Consider the following 16,089-nt stretch of genomic DNA (forward strand, 5'->3'; position numbering starts at 1 on the left):
TAAATTAGATGTGATTTAATAAAATTTTTTAAATTCTGCAAAGTGTGAAATATTAAATACCCTATGTACAGTGTACCTTAACAAGACATTTTATTTTGGAACAAACTTTAGTTTTAGGACTTTTAAGATGCTATCAACTTTAAATTGGTCCCAAGATTTGGAAAGCACATTCTTTCATAGTGCCTATTTATTGTCATTGGGCTGTGCTTAAGAAAAAAACAGGGTTGCTGATGTTAAGGGAAGAAAATCAGTGTCTTAATAAACACAGAACTTTTGAAACACCCAGCTTTAGCAAGCACCATCTGAATAAGCATTTCCACATAAAGATCGCTTAGTAATTTGGAAAACCATACAGATTATTAACAATTTATAGGTTAATACAGAAAAGACAACTAGTGACAATAGCAAGAGACGATGAAAACAAGTACACTTCTGTCAAGTTCATAGATGGCATCAAAGTCAGAATTGCCCTTTAGATGGAATTATTTCAGTGAAATTGAATTCAAGTTCGAGGTGTTTTTGTTTCTCTTTGCTGGAGGTGGGCTTTTTTAGGCACTTCTCGTCAAGTCTGGCCAACACTCAGGAGAATAGAACTTTTGGTGGTGCTAACTCAGTAGTTTCAATCAGTGTGATCTTTATGGTTTTAGGAAGTTAATGTACTATATACCACGTTTCTCTTAAAAGATTTGGATAAATAAACATGAGCCAATATAACATTTATTTTGTATTAACAGTACATATATTAATTCAGGTTGAAACCTTTTTTCTACAGAGGAGTATTATTTCTTTAATATTCGCATCTGATCCACAATAATATAGTACTAATTTTAATGAGAAATACAAATTGGAACTTCTGCTTTCATAATAGCTCATCCAGTTAACATTTTTACAAAGAACTACTATAAATATGTAACATTATGCAGGCTTTTTTCTGCACCTGTTCACAAATCAGAAGGAATATACTTTTAAGCTATTTAGCAACTGAATGCTATCAAACCGCCCCTGTATTTATATGACCATCTCCCCATAACAGACAAAATGAATCGCTTTCTCTTTAGTCTCCATGCACTCACGATGCTGCATTACTGTGGTTCTTTGCCGTAACCCCTGTCCAAGTTTCAGTTGCTGGGGCTCCCTAGGTTGAGCTCTTCGAGGGCAGGGAGCCTGTCCCCTTTATCAGTGTTTGGCATGTGTCATACCCAACACACGTTGAATAAATTGAATTTAATCTAAATTTAAGTAGTTTCTTTCTGTTAAATTTTTGTAACTAAGTAAGGATTACAAAAAAACTTTTTAAAAATGTGCCATAAAATATACTATATATTGAAATTTTGAATTCTGTATAATGAGAAACTTCATGTTTGTGAAACAATAAAACATCATAGGAATTTGAAACTAAGAAACGCTAAACCTTAAATGAGGATGTTTAAAAATGCAGAAAGGGCAGGCAGAAAAGTCCACCCCTAATGTATTGAGTATCAGGTGAAATTAGAAAGCAGACTTCACACATTTGAATAAAGTTGACATTAAAGGGGTATTTTCAATGGGATTCTAAAGCCTAATAATTATGTTAATTCTGCCGTAAATCCCCCCCAAAATTAATTATTAACTATAGAAAATAAGGCAACTTGAAGTTAAAAACTTATGAAGTTAACTCTGGATTTTTTGCAGAAGCCAGATTCGACTGGTGCCCTCCCATGACCCATTATTTCTAAAAGCCTTTAGCTGGAAGGCTATTCACACATGTTGGTGAAATAACAATCTCTCAGAAATAAATCAGAGTTTTTAAGACTTCATTAAATAGTAGACCAATTAAGATCACAAACTTCGTGCTGTCAAATGGATTACCTTCAAAGAAAATTATGCTGACAGCTTTTCTGAAGAACTCCATTTGTACCAAATGCTTATTGTTCTTTGAGGTGGAGGAGGTGGCAGGGAACATAATTTCTCTTTGAATGTTCTTTTGTTTTCTGCTACCTTTACTTAAATGTTACCAGGGACTATTTTTATATCCTATAAAGTACTTTGAGAAAATGTTAAGTGAATAGTGCTACACAAAATAGAGGAGGATTTTTGTATTCGCTTGTTGTAAAGCAAACTGAATAATACTTCAATCTTAAAAGGGGGAAGATAATGTGCTGAAGAAGTTATCTGATAAACCAACCAGCCTTGTAAAATTATGAGTTCAAAGAGAAACTGAATCCCAGCTACTTAATAAGTGTTCACTAAAAGCATTTATACCACAGCAAATTTAAAGGAAAATTAATGTGGTGTTATTAAATTGCCTTTTAAGTGATATTTTAATATTGTCAAATGGATGTGAATTGAATAAGAACCTATTTATATTCATTTAATGTCTTGCATATAAGGTCACATTGCTTAAAATAAATACCATTAAAATAAAAAATATATTTTATGAGAAACTTCTAAGTCATCTGATTCCTAATTATTTCTATAACAACAAAACAATTTAGACCACCTTACAATTCATAGTAGTAGGATTTGGCCATGTAGCAGATATAATCAGATTGAGATCAATTAATTTCTGGAATCCTTTTTCAAACTGGATCCTACTTATTTAATTCACCAGATATTCTCAATAGAAAAGATTGAGGAGAAACCACTTAAGATTGAATGCAAATAGAGTACACATTTCATCACAAAAACAATCAATTATAATACATTCTAACCAAATATGTACCACACCACAGTGGAAAAAAAATAGAAACCTAGGACTAAGATAAAATGTTACTTTCTTAGAAGAATTTCATTACACATATTTACCTAACATGTTTTTAAAACTCCCAAATAAATATACCTAAACATTTCAAAATATTTTCAATAACTGGTAAATGCTATACTTTTTGCTCGTTCATGAGAAATTACTAAAAATTTACAATGAAAGTATATGGCTTGAGCCATCCTTGCAGTAAATGAAGGCAGGATTCTTCAAAACACTGTTAAATGCACCAACTTTAATCAGTCTTTTTAAATTGCTCACTTTTAAATATGTAGTTGCTGGTAGCTGTCCAAGTCCATTAGCACCACATATAGTGAATTAAAAAGAGTTTTTAGGGAGGATGACTTAGCAGTCTTTTTTAAAAAAATGTTTAAAAATTATACAATTAAATGAAATTGATTTCTTGGGTCATGTTTTGAAAGATCCACTTTTCATCTTGTGAAACTGAAGGATTTTGGTAGTTTCCCTCTTCCTCCCACCCCACCCCCCAAGGTTATAAGCATGAAGGTAGGAAAATCTAGGGGAATACGGGGAATACATTTACACTTCAGCAAAGAATCTTGCTAATAATATCCATTATCTGGTTCAGTTCCAAAGTCAGATTAGGTTCTTCTGCCAGAGGTCTCAATATGTACTTACAGGAAGAAAGGAAGATTCTATGGGACAAATTAGCACATACTTTCTGTATGCAATCCATAAATAATGCAGGAAGTCACCAGATCATTTGAAATCATCTAATGTACATTCTTTTCTCCAAGAATGTACAAATACCTTACAACTCAAGCAAAAGCTCTTCATTACTTCATCTACTTTCAGAGTGACACTGTCACTCAGTTTAGACAGTGGGGGACTGTACAATAGGAACCCTGACCTGTGAGGTAGGGAAGTGTGTTGCAGTATTAGGGCCATTTCACACAAGGAAAGGTTGAAACAATTACTTTTTCAAAAAATACGGCAGTCATTGAGATCGATGATTTAAATAACTGAATAAAATGCAAACAAGCCCTTCTCATTGTTATATTAAGTTCAATTTTTTTTTTTTTTTTTTTGTAGGGGACTAGCTGGACTAAAAGTACTGATGAAAAAGTTTATTTTCATTATCTGTGTAAAATTTTTACTGGTGTCTCTCAACACATAGGCACAATGAAAGATGTGTTTGGCTCATTCTTAGCCAAGCATGAATATTTTCACTAAATTATTATGATTTCCTATGACTTTTACAGCCAGGTTTGCTTTGAGTCCACTCTCCCCTCTTTGAGGAGAGATTGATGAATACAGTCTCCAGAGATTTAATCTTGCAATATGAATCATGTGTTATATGTGATGATTTTTTACTTGGGAAGTTTGTCTTCTCCTGGATGGAAAATAATCCACTTTTTGTTGTTGTTTTGTTGTTTTAATTTTAAAAAATTATTTATTTTTTGGTTAAGTTGGGTCTTTGTTGCTGCGTGTGGGCTTTCTCTAGTTGCAGCGAGCGAGGGCTACTCTTTGTTGCGGTGCACGGGCTTCTCATTGCGGTGGCTTCTCTTGTTGCGGAACACGGGCTTTAGCTGTGTAGGCTTCAGCAGTTGTGGCACGCAGGCTCAGTAGTTGTGGCTCGTGGGCTCTAGAGCACAGGTTCAGTAGTTGTGGTGCACTGGCTTAGTTGCTCTGCAGCATGTGGGATCTTCCCCAGACCAGGGCTCGAACCCGAGTCCCCTGCATTGGCAGGCGGATTCTTAACCACTGCGCCACCAGGGAAGCCCTGTTGTTTTGTTTTTTTGTTTTTAGCTTTTCAGCAGATGATCCCATGCGCAAGTGGATTTTTATACAGGTCTGCTTGGGGCAGAAGAAAGATGGAGATGGAAAATGCACTCGCTGTTTCCACACCTTTGCACTTGGTAATTATTTGCGTGTTTGAAGTAATTTGTGAATGGCTTTTGTAAGGAACTTGAGCAAGACTAGAAAACCACTCATGTTTAATCAAACTATTATTTTTTTGGTTTGCAGTATTTTTTTGAGGTAAGACTACTGCCTAGGAGTATAACAGCTATAAGTCACACATTCACAAAAATAGCTCACCTTATTCACCATTTTATACAACATAAAAGTGCACTGTAAAAAAAAAGTTGTTGAAAACAGAATGCGATGTTAACCTATACACAGTGTTGAACTTTTAAAAGGAAACCAGGCTTTGTGACATCAGAGGACATTAAAGAGCTTATGGCATACCGCAAGTACTCAATAAATACATCTTGCTTCTCCCAAGCACTCTGATCTCCACAAACCATTTTAGCAATTTACTGGATATCACTTTTCATTGCAATCTGTACTGACTTCCTCCAATCCAGAAGTGGCTACATTTCAGTGATAAGGGAGGGTTTTATAACTTAATTCTTTAGCACTTCTGGGTTGGAATTGTACCTTTAAATTCTACAGATGTTAAATCTCTCATTTGTTACTGAATAAGAAATGCCACAAATATGTAAAATAATTTACCATTAAGCATTTTTTCCCTCCCATGATGTGGAAATTAAGTCACTGTAGAAGATTGCTTTTTGCATTATCATCAGAGGCCATTTCATTAACCAGCTGTTCTATAGACAACTGGATAGCATTCTTGACAAGAGAAGAAGCTGTTTCTATTAAGAGTGTTTCATATTGTTCTGAAGTTCTACTCTCAAAACCACTATCATTAGCAAAAACCCCCACTTGCTCATTTTCGATTGAAATTAAGAATTGCTTAGGGACATTTCTAGATTTCTTAACATCAAATTCACTGATTTCAGTGTCTGTGATAATAATAGCAATTGGCTCCATTCTTTTGCTTTCTTCTGGTTTGGGTTTTTCTGCAGTGATTTCATTTACTTGAAAATCTGATTCCTGGCTCAGTTCAGTATCTTTCGGCTTACTCTCCTCAGCAACAGTCTCTTTACTTTCACGGTCTTTCCAGTCTGGTCCACTTTCTAGGATACTGTTTCTGGCTTCTTCCAGAATTTGTTGATCTGGGACTGCAGGTGAGGGAGGAACATCAGAAACCACTGGGAGCTGGTGTTCTGTGTCTGAAATTTCCAGTGGGCTTGCTTGCTGAGGTTGAATGCTTTGTTTTTCCTCAAGCATTTCAATGTCTTTTTCAAGGATTAGAGTTCCTGTTTGAATAGCAGAATGCCCTGTATCTAACTCAAGTTCTACTGAAATCACTTTCTCTCCAGGAGAAGTTACGCTGTTGTTCACATTTGATTCACAGACCTCATCACTCCCTTTCTGTGAGACATCTTCCCTTACATCCTGCTTCGACTTGGTCTTTGCTGCCTGGTCATCTGATTGGGTCAGAGTTTTTGTATCCAAACTTCCAGCCTCTCGTTGGACTTTGATACTGCAGTCTGAGTCTTCTATAATTTTGGAATGATTACTTCTTTTCTCCCCTTTTGAGAATTTTATACAGGGAATCTTGAGTCTGGACTTTGCCCTTTTTTTAGAATGATCATCCTCAGCATTGATTTCAGGTTGCACTTTGGCCTCAAAGGGCTTTTGCTGCTTTGAAGAATCTGACCTTTTGCTGCGCGTTACAAGGCGTTTGATGGAGGCCCAGGCCCCCCCGGGGGGCTCTGGCTGATCAGAGGCTCCTGCTTCTGGGGAACACTTCCTTGCTGCATCAGCAGCTTCAGAGCCAGCACTGGGCTTCATTGTTTTGGCTGCTTTCTTTCTTCTCTTGAAGCAAAGCGTCGATGCTTTTTCCTCCTGCCTCTCATTCTGAGGACTAACTTGTGCTGATCTCTTCTCATCCTTGCTTTCTACTTGTATTTCAGGAACTGTGATCTCCATTTTTATATTACACTCTTTCTTTCTCTAGAAAAGTATATCCTCTCTTCCTTAGCAGCCTTTTATGACAAAAAAGTAGGCAAAAATATCACACTAAGTAAAATTTCTTCCCGATGTAATCACTCCTTTTGTCTTACTCCATACAGTTGTTTTAGGTGGTTTTTCCAGTTATAAAAATGCCTAGTTTCTCTATTACTTGTAATTTCTCTCTTTAATTTCTTCATGAAAGCCCTTTTACTGGATAGATTTTTGTTTTATTTAAGGGTCAACCTGATAAGAGAAAAGAGAGTGGTATTTTATTTCACCATCAGCCTACTGTTTTCTATAGAGACTATTTCAGTTGAATGCATATGGTTCTACTGGGCATGTTTCCCATATAATAACTTACTAAAATGACTGGAGAATAAAAATTGGGGTTTACTTTTGCCCTATCCAAAAGATTTCAGTGTGAATTTATTTTGCTGTCTTTTGTTTGTTAAAACTTCATTTTGGATTTCTCTGCAAATCTGATATGATTTTATCAGTTCTGGAGTTGTGCTGTCTTTACGAATTGTTTATGACTCTGAATTGCAAGTTAACAAACAAAAACCACCACCACCACCATGAACAACAAAAAACAATGAAGGGCAGGGTGTAATTTTTATTAATGCAATAAAGAGCTCTGAAGTTGCAAAGGATCTTAGAGATTATTTGAGATTATTCAAGTCCAGCCAGATGAAGAAACTGAGCTCCAGAGTGGGCAGCTGGCCTGCTAAAAGCCACACAGTTAGATGAGGTCATAGCCAGAGTTAGAACTGAAGACTTTGACTCTCTAATGTTCTTTCCATTATACCATAAGGTTTCTGTTCTAAAAATGTATGTTCCATGAAGGAGGTGCTACTTTTCATACATGCTCTTGGGAAATTTTTAACATTACTGTCATTCTCCACTCTCAAATCTGTTTGTGTAATTTTGACTTTTTTTTCTAAGTATCTGCAGTTCAAACATTTTCCATAACGAGCACGTAGTTGAAGGTCAGAGTGATTGGTAATAATAGTTGACATTTATTGAGCAACTCCTGTCTATCAGGAAGTGCTAATAAGCACTTTTACATACATCTCTAATCCTCCCACAACATTACAGAGTAGGTGGTGGTATCACCATCTACAGATGAAGAAATTGAGGCCTAGAGAGGTTAAGTAACTTGCTCTAGATTATACAGCTAATCGATAACAGAGCTCAGATTCAACCCAAGATTGCCTGTTTCTAAAGCCCGTCCTCTGGAACCGGGTTTTAAGAGTATCATCAGAAAAATGAATTGTTTGGAGATGCTAATCTGCACTAGACTCGCTAGTCAAAAAATTTAAAAATTGCTTAAATGGTTGTGTTACCATAATGTAGCCCATCAACTGATAACTGAACCAAGACAAGACTGAGTTCTTGCTATTTTAAAATTTAAGCTTTTGCAATTCTTTATATTTTATTTTCTTGGTTCTGGAACTAATTTGAAAGCCAGAAATAAGTTGATAAGATATGCAGTTGGCAAACTGATTAGTTACATATAAATATAAAGGTATATTTTAAATCAATCCACAGAATGGTATGAGGGTACCAATGAATAGAGACGTGAGGTGATCACCTAACAAAAATCCTATTCATTTTAGTTGATGGATGTTCTAAAATAAGCAAAGGGACTCTTTCTTTGTACTGTTTTTTTTTTTTTTTTTTTTTTTGTAAATCCTTCACTGTTGAAGGTTTATTTGGGTAGCTCTTGATTCTGTGAACCACAGAAGGAATTGGAACTCTGAAAATCAGTTCATCTAAGTAAATATTCTCTTAGGTTGAGTGTTACATACTCCATGCCCCTGACAGAAAGGCAAAGTCATCCTAGAACAATGATGGAACTAAAATATGAACATTTTACAGTGTCCCTCCTCATATGATGTTTGCATAAGCACAAGAACCACAGCTGATTATAGCTCCTTAAGTCTCATCCCCTCTTGTGAGTTCTCAGTGCCTGAGAGTTTTTATTAACCAGAGGCTGTATAGCTAATAGAAATATTGAAATCGGATCATGTTTAGGAATGTATCATTTGAAACTAACCTGGATTGCCCAAAGACAACTGCTTGAGAAGATCACTTAAATGTATATCATGATGCAGAAATAAATACCCAAACAAAACCTAACTGAAATGGGGAAAATGCAGCCTGTAGATACTAAAACTTTGCAGGACATTAGACTGCAAATGATTCGTCCTTAACCTGCACAAAGTTTTATCGCCTGGGCAATCTTAAAGTCCCTGTTGTAATTTCCTGATAGAATCGCAAGTCTACTGCCACAAAAAATACCCCTTCCCCTTTTCCCGTGAGCAGAGAAGCACGGAGGCGAAGAGCAGCCACTTCCTGGGGAAAGCAGTGAATCTCTCCCAGCGCCAGGTGTGGACCACGAAGCTTTCTCCTGGAGGAGGGCGTCTCTCCTTCGGCTTGAATCGCCTTATGGCAAGAGCTAGAGCGCAGCAGAAAGTACTCAAAAAGGAAAGTGCTGGGGCGTGGAAGACATAACCCAGCTTCAAGCTATCTGCACAATTATAATGGCCAGGAACCCGGCACTCTTATTTCCCCCCAAAAGGGCAAAGAAGGAAAAAAGCTACCAGCAACACGAGCTGTAACGACAGGTGTGGGCAGAGCTGTTGAGGGTCGCGCTGGCTGGAGATTTCTGCAGACAAACGACCTTCCCGATTCTCACTCCGGCCACCTCGGGCGGCTCGGATTCCCGGTGTCCAGCGGACACCTCCCGCCCACTTCGCCCCGCAGGCGGTCAGCGGACCGGGCAGCGGTCCGCACCCTTTACCCGCAACCTACTCGCCTTCTTCACTTACCGCGGGCGCCGGGGTCTCTGGCCGACGCTGTCGCCGAGGTCGCGGGGGCGCTCGCAGGGCTGGGCGCACGGGTAGGCGGGAAGCCACGGTCGCACCCGGAGCAAGCAGCCCTCTGCAGAGGGACCGCAGCCCCGCGGCGCCCCCTCCCCCAGAGGGCGGGGACTGACAGCCGGCTGCACCAATGCGCGCGGAGGGTGCGGGTGCGGGCGCGGGGCGGGGCCGGGCTAGGGGCGGTGGGCGAGGGGGAGGGGTGAGGGGGTGATCGGGAGGTCTTCCCGAGAGCAGTTCGCCCAGCCACGGGCGCTCCCAGCCTGGCGCGAATCCCCGCCGCGCGACCACGTCGGGGGCCACCGAGAAAGAGAGGGCTGGCAGATGGGGAGGGGACCAGGGTCATAAGCCTCCCTTTTTCTCAGACGCAAAGTAGCAAAATCCAATTTTAAATTATAGGCACTCCCATTATAAATCGCCCCACTGAATATTTAAGTCACAGCAGATATCACAGTTTAAAAGCAGGATTCAAAACTGTGCAAAGTGAATCTCGTTTGGCGAGAAAATTACATGAACTGAGAGAGAAAAACCTCATTACACCCAAACCCACTCCTGGAAAAGTTTTGGTTATCAAAGGGTTCATTGCCAAATCCTCTCAGAGGCCCAAGACACAGACCCGTGTCTTCCTAAGTATCTAGAAGGCAGGTAGAGATGATGCAACCTGTGTGCCATCGAGGTCAGAACACAGGAACCCAGCCCCATCCATCCTTTATACCTTATATATATTTCCAAGAATAAGTAGCTTACAAGTTATCCACGTTTCCCTTCAGGATATTCCTAGGTGCCTGCTTAACCTTATCCCTCTCAAGTGGGGCGTGGAGAATAGGAGACAGCTTTCCTCACCATTCCAGTCCTGATCAGAGCAAAGGGCACAGGCAATATCTACCCTCCTGCTTGACTAGCTAGGCTGTGTATTTTCACACATTTTGAGTCTTTAAACAAGTTCCTAGCCTTAGTGAAAAGCACCATAAGCATTTATTTGTACACATAATCCACTGTGTACAATGCATTAACACTAATGAAAGGTGTTACAATGAGAGTGGGCTTAATGTTACCTACAACGGCATTCCTGGGAGCTCCAGAGGTGAGGTCAGGTGGGATGCACAATTCCTGCCTTCTCCTCTGGCCCCTCCCAGGTAGATGAAGAACCTATTAAGATGGAGGGAAGAACTACTGAAAAGTAGTTGTACTTAACTCTTTTCTTCAATAGGATCATGATCTTTGAGAGTAAACCTCAGTTACCCATTTTTGGATGTTTTTCCAGGAATATATTTTACCTTTGTAAGTTTCTATAGCTTCCACTGAAACTTACTAAGCAAAGATTAGGACACAACAGCAAAGCTGAATCTAAGCTGTCAAGATCTTAGAGACAAGAGCTGTAAAACAGGAAAATCCATAAGCATCTAATTTATAGTAGTTACAATTAAGAATTCAATTTATCTTTGTTCATTCAGCAAATACCAGTCTGTGAAGATGTTTTATATCCCCAGATGAGTTACTAACCCTGCTTACTGTCAGTTTTGAACTTTAAACAAGCCAAAAGAAATCCAGGCCACTCATAACCAACTGAGGTGCAATTACTTATTGAGATCCAAGTTTTCTCAAATCTAGCAGATCTGGGAGTTTGCAACAATTTCAGGCAAAAATAAGATGAGCTTATCTAGATGAAGACAGGGTAGAATAGCTGTCTTATTAGGAAGTAACTGGAAATGAAATCAGCGATAGGTTAAAAGCAATAAAGGCCATCTTAATGACTTGTAAGATCTTATCCCACTTGCTTTTCTTAAAAAAAAAAAAGACTACTGAAAGGGAACTGAAGAGTGGTTTGAAGTAAGAGGTGAATTGATTTTCTATTTGAAGGGCAGATTTCTGTAAGGTATATTACATATAACTCATCTCCAACCTCCAACACACACACACACACAGAGTACAGAACTATAAATAAAATACTGCGCTGTCATTTTTCTTTAGAATATAACTAGAACCTGATGCCATATCTGAGTTTTAAAAAATGTATCCAGTACCTCATACATGAAAGAAACCTGTCATCCTTGAACTCACTTAAGTGACAGTTAGTAAGCTATTACCCATATCATTGTCTGCTACTCAATTAGTAGCTTTTCATTATATAATGAGAAACAGGCTCTAAATATATCTCCAATCTGATGAGAAATTATCCTACCTACAGCTTATCTTGTTAACATCACCAGACACAGCGTGCCAATAAAATCACTTGCTTATTTATCTGATCTCTACTGATCATACCGTTTCTCCCATCCTGGTCCCTATTCACCCACAGCCTGGGCCTGTAGCTACCAAACCATGAAACAACGGTTAAGTGTCCATCAGAAGGACTGTTTAAATACTCCACAGCCATAAGAAACAAGATGAATCCCAAACTGCTGATGGAGCAAGACCTCCAAGGTATATTGCCAAGTGGAAAGAGCAAATTGTACCATTTGAATTTTTACTGAAGGCATATTTTACTTCTAGGAAAATTCTTGCATTAGTCCATTCACTCCAAGCAATACTTGGTGAAAACAATTTGGCTTATTTATTGTATTAGGGCTGTTTATAATTTTTGCCTTATAAACCTCCACTTACCCTCTCCCACCAACTGTGTTCACTACTTCTATCAATATTAAAGATTTAAACACACACGGCAGGGACTTCCCTGGTGGTCCAGTGGTTAAGACTCCGGGCTTCCAATGCAGGGGGCGCAGTTGGGGAACTAAGATCCCACATGCCGTGGGGTGCGGCCAAAAAATTTTTTTAATTAAATAAATAAATAAACCCACATGGCTTTTGGTGATATGAGGAAGGCTAAATTCCTTAAGGTGATCTTTAAGTCACCATGTCTGACAATAGACTGCTTTCTTTCCCTGTTTACAAATTGAATTCCCAGCAAGTCCCATCCAGATGAGGTTTTATAGGACATTTTAAAAAACACTAGAAACAATGAACTCCGTGCAGACAGGGCCCAAATGATGCTTTCGAACAGGAACTGACATCACTGAGTGGGTACAATGTGCCAGGCAGTATACAAAGCATGGTGGAGCTGGGGCTCCGTGCTCATGACCCCTTTGCCATATGCCCTCCGAAGCACTGTCATCATTTCTTTAAACTGCAAAACCGACACTATTACAATCACACCTAGGGGATTAAAAATAGTAAAACCAAGGACACCAGGAAAAACACTGCTCTGCCCATGCTAGCAGTGTTTTAGCACTGGCAGCGGTGGGGATGCAACATCTTCTGGAAGGATCCAATGCAGGAAGAAAAAGGGGAAAAGGGAGGAAAGATGGGAGAGGAAGAACAGAGATAGAAGATAAAGAACAAGAAGAGAAGGGAAAACAAGTGAGGGAAAAAACATCGTGTAGGGAGGGAGAGAGAGCTCAGGCACAGGGTAGAAGCTCAATAAATATGTGCTGAACCAATAGAGCAGAAAGAGCTACCCTACAGTTAGTGCTGTATGACCATCCTTCCTGAGGACTTTAAAAATAAATGGTGCTGGGCTCCCCTGGTGGCACAGTGGTTAAGAATCTGTCTGCCAACGCAGGGGACACAGGTTCGAGCCCTGGTCCGGGAAGATCCCACATGCCGCGGAGCAACTAAGCCCGTGTGCCACAACTACTGAGCCTGTGAGCCACAACTACTGAAGCCTGCTTGCCTAGAGCCCGTGCTCTGCGACAAGAGAAGCCATCGCAGTGAGAAGCCCGTGCATGGCAACGAAGAGTAGCCCCTGCTCTCCGCCACTAGTGAAAGCCCGCACGCAGCAACGGAGACCCAACGCAGCCAAAAATAAATACAAATAAAATAAATTTTTAAAAAATGGTGCTACAGCTGTGACAGAAACGGGAATTCTAAGGAAATTCAGGACAAAAACCTGTGTAAGCAATACTTTCTCGGCGTAAAAAAAAAAGAATACAGAAAAGTATATGACAAAAAGGCACCTCCTCCAGACTCTACTTCTCCCTCAGCCCTCTCAGGAGGTCTCCTGTCCTCCCAGAAACACACAAGCACGCACCTTTCCCCCTTTAAACAAAATGTATCATATAGTACACACTACAACTTGCTTCTTCAGTCCCAGGGGTCTCCCGGATCACACAGGACAGCAGAGCTAGGGCAGCAGTCTGTTAATGCTACAATTTATATTTGAACACCAAGATTGCAAAATTATTTACTTTTATTCTATGGATTCAGTAAAGTAATTAGGCATGTGCATGAATGATTTGTGTTGATTTATACACGATGGTGGGAATTAAGACTGAAGAAAGGCTTCTGGGGAAACTCCCACTACTTATTTTTCAGAAAATCTTCGGGGCCGGGACTGACTTCTCTCAACTTCCACACACTTCCCAATATGAGGCCTGAATAAACACTGGCCAAACCGTCAAAGTTGCTTCTTGAAGATGGACAATCTGGAAGGAAAACGAAACAAGAAAGTTTTCTCTAAGCGCTGAAACATCTCCTCTTCCCTTCCACACAGCACCATCACCCTCTCGCACTGTCAAAGTTGTCAACATTTACCTCCTTTCCCACTGCCAGGTCTTCTGGGGTCTGTCCATAGACTTGAAGACAATGCACAGCATTTACATTATGGCTGTGTGAATACTGCTCAAGGGCAGACCAAGCATGAGCCAGGATGACATTTCTGTGTGCTCCCCCAGCATCGAGCACACGGTCTCTCTGATGTGTAAGCAGAGGTGCTTCTATGAGCAACCACCCTTACAGTTGCCCAGATGATGGCCATGGTTTGCTTCCACCTGGACTTTACATTCTTAAACTATGTTAGAGCTTTTCTTTTGCATAATTACCCTTTTGACACCCTTGTCTTTCTAGCTCTCTCTACTCTTTCTCAATTCCTCCCTCCTCCTGTTCCATGTGGGATTTGTAACTCTGGGTCACCTGCAGTTGTCAGGACTCCCCTTCTTTACAGTCCAGACCAGGCTTTGGTTTCCTGAAAACCGTGTCTCCCTTTTCTTTGTTTGGTCTTCACTGTGCTGGAGTACACTGCTAAATCCCTTCCTAGGAAGAGGCGTCGGGGGTGGCAAACTGTGCGTGTCTGAAAACCTCTGGATAGATTTGGTGGGTGTAAATACAGGTGGAAAGTCATCTTTCCCTGTAGACTTGGAGGGCATTCCTCCACTGTCTAAGAGCCTTTTACTGCTGATAAGAAGACAGGGGTTCAGGCTAATTCTCATTTTTTTCATAGGCAAGCCATTTCTTCCTCTTTGGAGAAGATTTTTAGGATTTTCATATTTGATGTTTCTGAAATTTCACCTGGATATGTCCAGGGGTGGCTCATTCATTGTGATGAGTACTTGGGGGCCCTTCACTTAAGACCCAAGAACTCCTGGACTGGTCCTGCTTCCTTCTCTTTTCTACTTTCTGGGACATTTACTCACTCTTGTGTGCCAACTGTCTATTCAGAGTATACAGACCTTCAGCTGCTCCTGCCCTCCAATGTGCCATCAGCTCCAAGCCCAGAGCCTCCTGGGGCTCCACAGAGGAGGTCTAACCTCCACTGGGGTCCCTCCATAGTTCACTGGATGGCGCCTTTCCACCCTATGCTGCCAAACTGTGATGAACCCTGCTCTTCTTCCAGAAATGTTGAAATATAAGTATTTCATTCATTGGTTACTGCCAACCCTCACTACTGCCCCCTCTCCTCTCACTGATGTCTGGAAAGAAATCTTTTGAAAGCACTGAATTTGCGCTTTCAGAGCTTTAGTTGGAGTCCTATAATTCATAAACATGCCTCATAAGGAAAAAAGCAGAACTTTCACCAGAAACAACTTACCTGTTTAGAACAGCCCGTGCACCTGCTCAGTTTCAGGGTCCAAATCAATATCATAGAAACAGGGCCGGGTAGGGAGTCCAGGCATGGTGCTCATCTAGGAGATGCAAAATAGCATTAAAAACAAACTTAATATGATGTTTTTTTTCACCTTCCCTTCAGCTAGAAAGCTCAAGGCACAAAGACAGAATATTATTTTATAGTTAACCATAAAATGGCACTCTTCATGTTACATATTAAAAACCAAGTCACTGATCCTGTTATGATCTCAGAGAGAAACCCTCGAGTCCTCCAGCAAACCAAACACCAGGCTTCCTCATGGGCTCCCACACAGACTGGTGCAACAAGAGGTTGAGGAGGTGCCTCCACCTTCGTCCCACAATGGCAGGTGCTGGGGAGGCTGAGGAGTCAGTTATTCACCCCCTCGGTTCTCACATCACAAAACCAAAAGGAGGTGCAGGGCTTGTCTGCTGTTTAATTTTGTTTTAATGAGTCTTGTGTAGATACCCATATTATTTTTGCTTCAGCAACACAACATTAGGAATCAGTATCCTTTAACTCGGGCCAAGACATTTCTGTACCTAATCTAGATGGTTTTACAGTCACTGTTCTAACTGGTCCAATTTGGCCTTCTAAACCTGAACTTGCAATGCTCATGGATTTTATTTACACCTGCTTCTTTTTCTAAAGAGCTGGCTTTGACAAACATCTACTTAGATATAAATCTGTAAGGCTTGTAAGTGGAAAACTCAGTATAATTTTAACCTGTAACAATGTCCTTTATAATGAATACATACATACAAGTTTCAAATCAGATCTAGACAGGAAAAGAGTTTAAGTGG

At 40.2% G+C, this 16,089-nt stretch overlaps 3 protein-coding genes across 6 annotated transcripts in view; 1 reads left to right on the forward strand and 2 right to left on the reverse strand.

Annotated features, from left to right (window-relative positions):
- The window catches only part of ZBTB25 (zinc finger and BTB domain containing 25), a 55,105-nt gene that overhangs the window by 26,192 nt on the left and 12,824 nt on the right, over positions 1-16,089 (forward strand). For 2 of the 3 annotated variants that reach the window (XM_082442735.1, XM_082442732.1), the window contains exon 5: positions 8,894-13,279. The exons of the other annotated variant lie outside the window; for it this stretch is intronic. In XM_082442735.1, coding sequence (XP_082298861.1) covers positions 8,894-9,082 — 189 coding nt within the window. In that variant the 3' untranslated portion in view covers positions 9,083-13,279. Of the gene's footprint in view, positions 1-8,893; positions 13,280-16,089 lie in introns of those variants that run through there. 3 annotated transcript variants of the gene reach the window in all.
- Positions 4,151-9,525, reverse strand: AKAP5 (A-kinase anchoring protein 5). The gene is made up of 2 exons (XM_082442775.1): positions 9,400-9,525; positions 4,151-6,811 (listed from the first exon to the last, which is right to left on the reverse strand). The coding sequence occupies exon 2, from the start codon at positions 6,542-6,544 to the stop codon at positions 5,258-5,260; it is 1,287 nt and encodes a 428-aa protein (XP_082298901.1). The 5' UTR covers positions 6,545-6,811; positions 9,400-9,525; the 3' UTR covers positions 4,151-5,257.
- Positions 13,616-16,089, reverse strand: part of MTHFD1 (methylenetetrahydrofolate dehydrogenase, cyclohydrolase and formyltetrahydrofolate synthetase 1) — a 58,579-nt gene continuing 56,105 nt past the window's right edge. For both annotated transcript variants that reach the window (XM_082442572.1, XM_082442571.1), the window contains 2 exons: positions 15,251-15,344; positions 13,616-13,868 (listed from right to left, as the gene is read on the reverse strand). In XM_082442572.1, the coding sequence (XP_082298698.1) occupies positions 15,255-15,344 (90 nt within the window). In that variant the 3' untranslated portion in view covers positions 13,616-13,868; positions 15,251-15,254. The remainder of the gene's footprint in view (positions 13,869-15,250; positions 15,345-16,089) is intronic.

This window comes from Balaenoptera physalus, assembly GCF_965194825.1.
Source record: "Balaenoptera physalus genome assembly, chromosome: 2".
NCBI lineage: Eukaryota > Metazoa > Chordata > Mammalia > Artiodactyla > Balaenopteridae > Balaenoptera > Balaenoptera physalus.